General features: G+C 35.0%; 2 protein-coding genes across 2 annotated transcripts; both read left to right on the top strand.

The window, feature by feature from the left end:
- The first annotated feature begins 3070 nt into the window (after window positions 1-3070).
- LOC107562819 (proteinase-activated receptor 4-like) lies at window positions 3071-7243 on the top strand. The gene is made up of 2 exons (XM_016247548.1): window positions 3071-3410; window positions 5264-7243. Exons 1-2 carry the CDS (start codon window positions 3305-3307, stop codon window positions 6253-6255), a joined length of 1098 nt encoding a protein of 365 aa, XP_016103034.1. The 5' UTR covers window positions 3071-3304; the 3' UTR covers window positions 6256-7243.
- Window positions 7244-10366: 3123 nt separating this feature from the next.
- On the top strand, window positions 10367-12510 carry LOC107562820 (leukocyte cell-derived chemotaxin-2-like). The gene is made up of 5 exons (XM_016247549.1): window positions 10367-10471; window positions 10897-10929; window positions 11025-11115; window positions 11685-11836; window positions 12050-12510. Exons 1-5 carry the CDS (start codon window positions 10432-10434, stop codon window positions 12214-12216), a joined length of 483 nt encoding a protein of 160 aa, XP_016103035.1. The 5' UTR covers window positions 10367-10431; the 3' UTR covers window positions 12217-12510.
- Window positions 12511-12750: the final 240 nt, after the last annotated feature.

Below are 12750 nucleotides of genomic sequence, written 5' to 3'. Positions count from 1 at the left end.
ATAACGGAAGATATCCTTTAAGGTGACCTCCTCAAAAGGTACCCTAAAAGATAACTCACAGAACTGAGCGACGTATTCCTCAATGGGTGAGCTCCCCTGTCGCAAATCAAACAGCCGGGTGATGGCTAAGGCTAAGGCTAAGGCAATGACAAGGGCTCCGTAAGGTAGCTATCTCTAGGAGAGTGATAAACGCTGAAACAATACTCGGCAGAGGGAAGGGATCAGAGTGAGTGTTAAATAGTGAGGGAGTGATATGAGAGTCAATGAATAGGAAAGTTCGTTGACCGGATTCGTGACAATTACACAAGGTATAATACAATTATGTGTTTAATTAAGTTTTAACACTCCAACTTGAAATACATTCACGTTGAACCTCAATTGTTAACTTTAAGTTTATTTATAAACTTGGTGGAAATTATTTTTCAGGTATTTTTAGCCCCTTTCCATATTTACTAACCCTTATTCATGTTTCTTCAGCTTCAGAGGATACAGAAATTACCCTTATTTTTTTGATCTTTCATTCACAAAATTCTAACCTTTCATTGAAGTAAAACAATTGAAAATGGGGGGAAATCCCATTATGAAATAAATGTTTTGTCCAATGCATGTTGGCCACAATTATTGGCACCCCTAGAAAATCTTACGAGGAAAATATAAATCTGAAGTATATTCCCATTCATATTTAAAAATTTGTTTAGCAAACCAGGGTGACTAGGAGCATGAAATTGTCCAGCAATGACATCCTGTTCCACGGGATTATAAATATGAGGAACACAAAGGCTAAATTCACTCAATCATCCACAAGGAGTAAAACCAAGGAATATAGTTCAGATGTGCAGAACAAGATTGTTAAGCTTCACAAAAGAGAAAGTGGCTGTAAGAAAAGAGCTAAAGCATTGAAAATCCCCATTTCCGCCATCACGGCAATAATTAAGAAGTTCCAATCAACTAAAGATGTTACAAATCTGCCTGGAAGAGGACGTGTGTCTATATCGTCCTAATACATTGTGAGGAGGAGAGTTTGAGTGGCCAAAGACTTTCCAAGGATCACAGCTGGAGAATTACAGAGATTAGTTGAGTCTTCGGGTCAGAAAGCCTTAAAAAATATATCAAACAGCCCCTTCATCACCACATGTTGTTCAGGAGGGTTTAAAGAAAAATCCTCCTCGCTCATCCAAAAACAAACTCCAGCATATTCAGTTGCCAGACATGACTGGGACTTCAAGCAGGACTGGCTTCAATGGTTGGATGAAACTAAAAAAAAAGAGCTTTTTGCAGCAAACCCACCAGATGGGATAAAAAGTACCCCATGCCCACGGTTAAATATATTGCTGGATCTTTAATGTTGGGCCTATTTTTTTGTCAGACGTCCCGGACATCTTGTTCAGAGACATGGCATCATGGATTCTATCAAATACCAAGAGAAAAAAATGTAAACCTTACTACCTCTGTTAGAAATCTTATAATGGGCCCTGGTTGGATCTTCCATCAGGACAATGATCCAAAAGAAACATCAAAATCAACACAAAAATGTGTCACTGAGCACGAGATTAAGCTTTTGCCATGGCTGTCCCAGTTACCTGACCTGAACATGAGCAGGGTGAACTGAAGAGAGGAAGCACTAACATGGAGCTGGGTATCTGAAGGGTCTGGAGAGATTCTGTATGGTCTCTGTCTGATCTCTTGTCAGGTGTTCTCTAAACCCTTCAGGTATTATAGGAGAAAACTCAGAGCTGTTATCTTTGGAAAAGGACGTTGCAATAATTGGGTGTCAATAATTGTGGCCAATGTAAACTAGATAAAAACATTCGGTAACACTTTACTTGAAGTGGTGTGCATAAGACTGACATGGCACCTTCATAATCATGACATGACACATGTCATGAATATGATGGAGGTTTTATGCATATTTATGACAACTGTCATTAAGTGTCATTCGCTCAGTTATGTCATTTTTAATGCAAATATGACATTATTTGACCTAACCCTAACCTAAACCTACCCCTACCCTTACCCCTAACCATAGCCCATAACAAAGACATCTCAAACAATGTCATCTTTGCATTAAAAATGACATAACTGAGCGAATGACACTTAATGACAGTTGTCATAAACATGCATAAAAACCTTCATATTCATGACATGTGTCATGTCATGATTATGTAGGTGTCATGTCATGATTATGAAGGTGTCATGTCAGTCTTATGCACACCCCTTCAAGTAAAGTGTAACCAAACATTCATTTCATAATGAGATTTTCTCCCCACTGCAGCCCTAATATATATTGTATTTTATGCAAGCATGACTGATGTAAATGACAAAAACAAAGTTTAAGGCTGATGTCTCTATTCATTTTCACAGAAGCAAAGCAGCAGATGTTATAAATAAAAACCGTTAATTGAATCGAATATATTAAAACCGTTATTATATATTTAAATAATGTATAGGCAATAATAACGCCAATCTTGCATGTCAAGAGTGCAGCAACTGCGCCATCTAGCGCTCAATGTTTGAATCTGCATTTCAATAAAATTACATCACTCATACCTCCCAGATTGTGATCATTGAGATGAAAACTCGGTTCCAACACCAAAACCCGACATTTTCCCACTTTAATTTCCTCCCTATCCTATCTCTTCTTGTTTGGTACACAGGTGCGGTTATGAGACATTCCAGACTGTTGTTAGGCTGTGTTACAGTAACATTTCCCACTAAAGACCTCAAATATAAATGCAGGCAGACGTTATATAAGTCACATGCCTATACAAAAATCATTACTCATAAACATAACGAAACATCTCCAGCGTCTCTCACCGTAAATGAGCCTTTGGCTTTTTAATTCCAACACTGACCATATACAAAAAAAAGTAGTCAGTTATCTTATCATAATAATTTTGATATGATTATTATAATATCATACAACCAGAATTATACCCATATGAAGTAGCCTAAAGCAGGAGAGAATATGTAAACATCAGTTTAACATCTTTACAGACACAGAGAGTGGAACAGTCAAGAGAGATCTCATTGATTGGTCTAACCTCACGAGAGGGCGGAATGAGAAACCACACAAGATAAGAAAACTATTAAAACAACTTTCTGTTTAACATACCATGAGACAAACGCTAAGCGGAAAAATAGAGGATAAACGGTAAAGAAGCGCAGTGGACCGGTTCTTCTCATCCTGAAAAACCTTTGAATAGCACACCGCTAGAAACGAATCTAGACAGGGGAGGGATTTCACCTTTACAACTTTTAAAAATACTTAAAACTTTTATTGAAAGAAACTTGAGGATTCAGCGCCATGACCTTTTTTGTATTTACTCCAGTGCCTTTTCTCTGTCTCCTCATTTGTCTTGACGTCTCATCGACTGCAGAGGTCAACAGCTCAAACAAGTCAATCACTCAAAGTAAGTATGATTCTCATTATGTTAATAACTTTAAGGTTAACACCAACAACCAGCTTTAGTTTTCATATGAAAAGTACGTCCTTTTGTCAAAAACATAGGCTAACAGAAAATAAAAAATACGTACAGTAATCTAGCTAAATACGCACATAAGCGCCATTAGAATAAGAATCAGAAAGAATAAACTATGAATTATTGCTTAAACTATAAATCTCCCTTGATTTTCACATAAGGTAGTTCGAATGTAGGCCAACACAGCATACAGAAAAATGTGTGGGAGGCTGCTGTAACATGCACAGACATGAGATTCAGTCTAACACATCTAGCCTACATTTCATTAGGGGTTCAATCCCTCACTGGCTGCAGGTCACGTGGCTGGCAGTCTGATTCTGGCAGGTGTGACCTGCCTGGCGGTTGGCAGATTTATGTTCATATGACTTTATTCTTTTAAATGATCGACGTTTTATGTGAGTGATATGAATAACCAGCCAGCATCAGCCGTGAACCAGGATCACGGCAATAACCAACCAGTCGGTATCACGACCATTTGAACACTTTATTTGTGATAAACCTCCCTAAAATGACATTTTTTATCATTATCCCGGTACCCCTGCAAGTAGGCTACAAGAGAGTGATATGTTTAGATCTTTTTGAAATAATAGATAATACGTTTTTAGAGAATTTCATCATTTACTCACCCTCGTGTCCTATGGAAGCCATTTCGTCTCATAAGAAGAAGAAAAAAGCCATAATTATGCCATACAAATTTGCAGTTGTGAGAGAAGTAGCCTACTACGAGATAAAAAGTCCGAATTTATGTTATAGCCTAATAAAATGTCGAAATTATGAGATAAAAAGCCGTACTTATGAGCAAAGAAGTCAAAATTATTGGGCTATATAAAAATCGTAATTATGACATCAAAATAATTAAGCCATAAAGTATAAATCCTGATAAGACCATTGAAAAGTTGACTGACATTTTGTCATAACTTCCTATGTAATAATTATGAATTTTATTATGTCATAATTGTTTTTTAAACGTCAGAATTTTCCCTCAAAATTAGGCTATATCATTTTGTCAGTTTTAACTTTTCATCCCATCATTTAGACCAGGGGTCGTCAACCTTTTGAGCATGAAGTGCCATTTTTAATTTTTCTGATTAACCACTGTACCAGTAAATTTGTAACTAAAGTAGGCTAACTAAACTTAGCTTCACTGTTTGAGAGAGACACAGACGCAGGTAATTCACACACGCAACTGTCATCTCTCTCAAAAACATCGATTTTACCCCCATCTTGCAGAGAATTATAAAGTAGTGATTCAGTATCGAAGCTGTTTTATTAATGAAGGTCATGGGGCAGCGATGACAACAAGTTCTGTGCTGCTGAATGTTTCTTTATGTGCGCCAGGCGATCTGTGTTTGTGTGTGTGTGCGTCAATTAAAGCAGCGCAATAATATAGAATGGTGATTAAAGTGAACGGTTTAAATGCACAATTGGCCTTGTCACACACACAGATAAAGTGGTCTGATTTAATTTTAAATTAAAATAAAGAAACTCTTTATTTACGAAAAATTTAAAATGGCACTTCATGCCCAAAAGGTTGCCGACCCCTGCAGTAATTGATTAGTTATGATGAGTAAATGATGAGAGAATTTTCATTTTTAAGCAAATTATGTCTATCTGACTCGATTCATTTTTCAAGCACAAAGAAAATAACATTCAATATCTAATAGCTTTTGATTGCTTTCTGGGTAGTCCTACATTGTGATTGAATGAATAAATCTATTCTGCCATTCTTAGGAAAAGTGACAAGATATAAATAAGGCTGACAAATCTGTCTTTCCTCCTCTTAGGGGCTCGGTCCTTGCCTCTGATTAACGATTCTATTCCAGAGGAGTATAAGGAGCAGATGCAGAGCTACAGCTTTACACTAGTGGTTCCTCTTCTCTGCTTCTTCGCCTTTTTCACTGGGCTTCCCACAAACTTGTTGGCCCTCTGGGTGCTGCTCTTGCGAACGAAGAAGCTCCCATCCACCATTTTGCTGATCAACCTCACCATCTGCGATCTTCTACTACTACTGGTGCTCCCCTTCCGTATCGTCTACCACTTCCTGGGCAACAACTGGACATTTGGAGAACCATTCTGTCGTGTTGTAATTGCGCTCTTCTATGGAAACATGTACGGCTCAGTGGTTTGTCTGGCACTGATCGCCATGGATCGCTATGTAGCTCTTGTTCACCCTTTTGGTGCCAAGATGCTTAGAAGTAACAAGAATTCTGTCTATATGAGTGTTTTGGTTTGGATAGTGGTTTTAGCTGCTGTTGTGCCCTTGTTAGCCTCACAACAGTCCTATAAGATAATCAGCCCTCCTATAACAACTTGCCATGATGTACTACCAATAGCACAGCATAAAAACTACTTCCTGCCATACTTTACCACTCTCTTCTCCCTCTGTTTCCTGCTTCCACTGCTGGTTGTGCTGTTCTGCTATTCTGCAGTGTTACGTACCCTTATGGCTGAAGGGCAGCGTTTTGCTCATGCAATTAGAGTGACTGTGCTGATGTTAATTGTTTTTGTGGTTTGTTTATTGCCTAGTAACATTCTCTTGCTTTTGCATTACTCCAAATCAGACTTTGACCTTTATGTTCCATACCAGATCACTTTGTCTTTCAGCACCTTCAACAGCTGCTTCGATCCTTTCATCTTTTATTATGTGTCTAAGGATTTCAGAAAGAAGTTATGGGAGACCCTCAGATGCTTTTGGTCTGATTCAGAATCCTCCTCAGAATCTAGAACAAAGATGACCTTACTATCAAAGATGAGCAGTACTGAAGGAACAGCTTGATCATGAGGTTAGCGAGACAGGCATGCAAATCAGAAGATATCAGGTTATATACTCAATCATTCTAGGGCGTATTGAATGATTACCATATAGAGCTGTCTGTTCACCCATCTGTCAGTCTGCCTATCTGTGTATATAAATTAAAATTAGTTTAATTTGCACAGAAACCTCAACTGGCATGAGGAGATATTAATTAATTTCCTCCTTATTTCCTTTAGTCATTTGTGATACAGGAGACAAATAGGTATATTTAAAAACATTTAAAGAGGCAAGGCAACATACAACAGTAGTCATGCTTTCAGGCTTTCTTGCATGATGGGCCAAATGCATGTTGGCATCTAAAATTTTAATGCGTTGAATGCTGTTTGTAAAAAACCACAAGATGGCTCAGCAATCTCCAGGGCCTAAAGTTGACTGCTAGATTAATAACGGTGGAAAATTTTCATTTTAACACTGATATAAACAGTCATGCATTTAATGCAGATACCCAACAAAACCCAGACAATTCAGTGTTTGTAGGGGCAGTGCGAACTAGCCTTAGAACTTCTATTATTATATTATATTTTATTATAGTGAACTTAGTTCAATAATGAAAGATGTGTCTATTCATATATATACATAAAACAAATGTGGAATATATAATTCATTTAATTTAACTGAACTAAAAACTGAATACATTTATCAAATTCAAACATTGGAAGGTAAAATGTAATGTATATTTCAGCCATGTAATATACAGTATACTGGACGTGTGACTATACAATTGTGGTGTATATATTAATCATTAATTGGCAAATGGAGGACTAAAATGCCTTTTATGATGCTGTTTTTTTTCAATAGAAACATGTATGAAAAATAATAGTTTCTCTGTGTATCTGAATAAGTAAGTACTGAACCACATCAAATACACAGCCATGTCTCTTATGTCAAGAAGTGATGATTGCTTTGTGCTTTTTTTGTGCATGTACATGACAACCAAAAATGTGAATATATATATATAGGGCAGTGCGAACTAGCCTTAGAACTTCTATTATTATATTATATTTTATTATAGTGAACTTAGTTCAATAATGAAAGATGTGTCTATTCATATATATACATAAAACAAATGTGGAATATATAATTCATTTAATTTAACTGAACTAAAAACTGAATACATTTATCAAATTCAAACATTGGAAGGTAAAATGTAATGTATATTTCAGCCATGTAATATACAGTATACTGGACGTGTGACAATACAATTGTGGTGTATATATTAATCATTAATTGGCAAATGGAGGACTAAAATGCCTTTTATGATGCTGTTTTTTTTCAATAGAAACATGTATGAAAAATAATAGTTTCTCTGTGTATCTGAATAAGTAAGTACTGAACCACATCAAATACACAGCCATGTCTCTTATGTCAAGAAGTGATGATTGCTTTGTGCTTTTTTTGTGCATGTGTATATCTAACAAAAATGTGAATATATATATATATATATATATATATATATATATATATATATATATATTTGAACAGTTTCTTGTTTTATAATGTAAAATGTATTTTTGTAAAATGATTTGCTTGAAAAGTATTCCTCTTTCCCATTACCTATCAAAATTAAAATGAAATGAACAGATGCCAAAATATTTCATGATTATGTAGTTTAATTGACTACTGTATCTGAAAATGCTCATTCTGTATACATTTAACAAACAGAAAGACCTCAATATTACTTGATATGAGAACTGAAAAATTAAATCCATCTGAAAAACACATTATAAATATTTTATTTCATATACCTGTGTATGACATACCAGTTTATGTGTATGATGATCAAAAACATATTCTTTTTTATTAAATTGTGATTCATTTTTTTTCTGTGTGATTCTATATATATATATATATATATATATATATATATATATATATATATATATATAATATCTTTGTTACTAATTTTGGATATTACTAGTCTTTATACAAATATTTCACATGAGAAGTGTCTCTTTGTATGCCTTCTCAGCGAGGAGAAGTGAGTCCACCTTTAGAATTTCTAATACAGATGGCCTCTTATGTCTTTCATTTTTGATAATGATTTTTATCTACAAGTGATTGATATGTCAATGGGATTCATTTTTGCCCCAAATTATGACAACTTATTTGTGGGTTTTTTTGAGCATTTTTATGTATTTAATAGTGATGTTAATCCCTTTCTTCCACGTGTCCTAAAATGGTATAGATATAATATATTATATCTTTATGGGTCATCATTACAGCTCATGAATTTGTGACAATTTCCACAAAGTTATGTGGATAATTTGGAATTTACTTTGGAAGTGATTCTGTTACATGTACACTTTCTTGACATGTGGTGAGAAAAATGAAGGTATATAACCTTTATTTACAAAGGATACAAATTGTAACACTCTTTTGCTTGCCACTAGTTTTCTTTGAAAAAGGGACTTACCAAGAGTCAGTTTTAAAGAAAAGAAAGATAAAGACAATTTAAAAAAGTGGATATTAACCTGATTGGACTGAAGAAGTGTTTATGACAGATTTCCATAAAACATGCAGATTTGCTTAAAAAGAAGATGATTACATTTCCACAAAATGAAACATACTCTTTTACTTTAACTACAACGTACTAACCTATGTCTTATTGTATACGATCCATTTTTACAATCCATCCAGAAATTAATTCTCTGTTTCAGTACCCGCCATTGACTACAAACAGGCTAGAAATGTAAGTGGTTGCACAGCTCATGGCCAATTCAACAGTAAGTTTCTTTGTCAATCTCTGAGACTACTTATTCAGATTCAGAATGCAAACTGTCAATGTGGAAATTGTGCGCAGTCTAACAACATTATTATTTTAACATTATTATTATTTATTTATTTGTTACAATACTGACAAACAGGCAAAAACAAAAGTGTGCGTTATTATATTCATGAACACACACAAAAGAGTATGTATGTCTGGTTTGTAATAACACAGTTAGCATGCTCTAGTTTGACTCACAACAACAAACGGTCCTTTGATTTCATTCTTCCTCTTGCTTTGTGTTTGAACTGTCTTTCTGCTTGATTTTCACTTTGTCCTGTCACTGAAGAAAGCAGCAGAAATAGAAAAGGAGAAACATGAAATAGCTGGCCATAACAGCTGAAAGCTGAACTGATTCTGTGCTGTGGTTTATTTGCAATCAGACTGCAATAATTCAACGTTTTATTTTTCGACTTCTACATTAGCTTCTTTAATGATATAGACATGCTCCACAAACTCTTACTTGTCACTGAAACGTCTAATGACATTCCTAATAACAGTGTATTTTGTTCACTTGGTTTCCCACATTCAGTGATTCAAAAGTGTTGTGATTTTATAATGTATTTATTTAAGAAGAACAAAAGGGCAGACTTTATTTGCTTTTTGCAAACATTCATTGGCAAACTGGTATTTCCCCACTAGCATGCACACTGTCAATCGGTTTAGATTAAACATAGATAAAGTGGCACTATGTACTACATGTATTTATACTAAAAAGTTATACTAAAAAAAATATATAAATATATATATTCTACTAAATACTGAGCAAAGGGTCTGAATATTTAGGACCATGTGATATTTCAGTTTTTCTTTTTTAATAAATCTGCAAAAATGTCAACAATTCTGTGTTTTTCTGTCAATATGGGGTGCTGTGTGTACATTAATGAGGAAAAAAAATTAACTTAAATGATTTTAGCAAATGGCTGCTATATAACAAAGAGTGAAAAATGTAAGGGGGTCTGAATACTTTCCGTACCCACTGTATATTTTTTTTACCACCACATTTGTACTCTAGTTGCACAAGGTGGAATAACTGACAAAGCCAAACAAAACAATTTCCAATGAGAAAAAACTAAAATGGTCGTAGTAGAGTGATTGTAAGAGTTTAGTTTGCATTGTATGTTTTGCACTGGCTTATTTTCACTGCAAAAAAAAAAGTATTTAAATGAGAAAGTGGTCTGTTGTTTCCCTTTTTGACTGTTATGCAATGTCATTGTGTTTGGACTGTGTGTACGAGTGTTGAAAGCAGAATTTCCACATCATTTCCACATGACTCCAGCCAAAATATAAAACCTCACAGTTAAATGTTCCTACCAGATTGAGGATGACAGCAGAGAAGATAGCATCTGAAAACAAACACTTACAGGACTATGAAACTTTACATCCTTTTCAGTTTTCTGCTTTTGGCTGGTAGGAAATTACAATTTAATTGAAAAATGGACATTGGCTTTATACTAGAAAATGTTCTTTAAGCCTAAAAAATGATTCCCTTCAATTTTATCCTACAACTTAACTTGTAAATGCTGCTTATAAGTAAAAAAAAGAAGAATCACAAATCTATGGCATGAATGAAGCATAATTCATGTTCTAAATTCACATTTAATGTGTTTAAGGTTAAATTAAATACAGGAAACATTTTCTCGCAAACAAGAATGAGTATTACAATGCGTTTTATTGTTACCATTATAAGATTTGCTAAAATTTACTGATGCTTTATGGTGTGTCATTACAAACATTGCGAAAAGAGTAAACATGCAACGTAAATATTGCAAAAACAGTTAAACAAAAAACAGCAATTATGCAAATTAAAGTCTCAATGTGTGTCTCTTTTTCAGTGATTTGCAGCTGTCGTGTTGATGATAGTCAAGGTATGAAATGTAAATGAAGAAAAAGACAAACAGGCAGAGAAATATAAAGACAGACAGAGCATAAAGTAACACAGGAAATTCGTTTAATTTCACAGTGAAATTTGGTCCCCTCTGCAGTGGGAACTCAAGTAACCGCAAAAGAGGATGTGATACGAAGTATGGCTGTGGAAACTATGGGGCCAGCCGGTAAATTGTGTTTTGTTTGTGTTTCCTCTGACTCCACTTATATAGAACTCTATTTCTCAAACAAATGTAGTTTTCTCTGACCTCTCCTCATAGCTCTTCCCAGAAGTCATTGATGACACATTTAGTGGAAGCCGTGTTATGATATATTGATATCATTCTTTTGTTTTGAGTGTGTTACCACACGAACTTGACACTACCTAACAACCCATTACCAAAGATCTTTAATCTGCGCCATAGACAACATACTAATAAAATCCATCATCATTTACACACCCTCATTTAGTTTTAAATCTGTATCTTGTTATTTAGCTTTTTTTCATACAGTGGAAATTGATGTGTCCTAACATTATTATTCACTGAACGACTGTCACAAGAAACACAACAACAAATAATGTTTGATGACACTGAACTCATATCTAACTTGATACATCGTGTCTGATTGTACGTTAAGATTTGAGAGGTATATCAGAGGGAAAGAAGATTTTGTAAACTTACATTTGATCATGTTGAGTAAATGATGACAGAATGTTTATTTTGGGGTGAAATATTCTTTCATGTTTGTGCTGCAGAGGCGGTGGAAAACGAAAACATGAGGGTCTTGACATTGTGTGTGCTGATGGAGCCACAGTTTATGCTCCATTTGATGTGAAGCTGAACGGCAAAGCTGCACCATACAAAAAGAACAATGCTATCAATGATGGCATTAACTTGAGCGGAGAAGGTTTGTACTTACATCTTCACATCTGTTTAATGTTCTAAAAGCATTAATAACAATGTAGCACAACTTACTTTTACAGACTTTCATGTTCGTAGAAAATAAAGTGTTGTTTGATAAAATACAACTACTATTATAGGACATGTGGAAAAAGATGTTTTACATTAAATTCATAATCTCACAATAATCTCATATCTCCCCACATGATCTTTCTGGCAGGTCTCTGCTTCAAGTTGTTCTATGTTAAGCCGGACAGTTACTCTGGGACCCTGACGAAAGGGCAGAAGATCGGAACTCTGCTCCCAATGCAGAATGTTTATCCTGGAATCACTTCCCATGTTCACGTTCAAATGTGTGATAAATCAGATCCCACCAAGTACTTCTGATGCTGATGGAGCTGATGACCACCTGCAAACCACTTCAGAGTCTTGTGCCATTTATATCAGCTTTCTTTCTGTATGCTGGTGCCCTGCCCTGTCCATTGCAATCTAATAATAAAGTTTTGAAGACTATCATGTTCTCAGTGTTACATGTGGTAAATTGTACCATCATAGCATATAAATCATCCTGCTTTTCGGATTTATTCACAAAGAAATAAAAAACAGTGTCTGCTATTTACAAGGAAGTTATACACACTGATAATTAGTAAGAAAAGTCAATAAATAAATAAATAAATCATATGGCATTTGAATCTGTGGCTGTGTACTCTAATGAATGTTCATGTTTAGTTTGAGCCAAATTGCTTTTATTTTTCATGTCCTTTTGTGTGCTGCTCTGACCTATAGACCTTCATAGTTCTTTGTGGCAACCATTAATTCTGCATTTAGCTGAAGTCCATTTGTTTATGTCAGAGCAGAAAACCAGAGAGAGAGATATTTTAATAGTTCCCTTTCAAGGGAACTTCGAACTGCGTCCTCTAG

Source organism: Sinocyclocheilus grahami, unplaced genomic scaffold (assembly GCF_001515645.1).
Source record: "Sinocyclocheilus grahami isolate Dianchi unplaced genomic scaffold, SAMN03320097.WGS_v1.1 scaffold842.1, whole genome shotgun sequence".
Lineage (NCBI taxonomy): Eukaryota > Metazoa > Chordata > Actinopteri > Cypriniformes > Cyprinidae > Sinocyclocheilus > Sinocyclocheilus grahami.
Note: the sequence above shows the minus strand (reverse complement) of the source record. Positions and strands in the feature narration are given on the sequence as shown.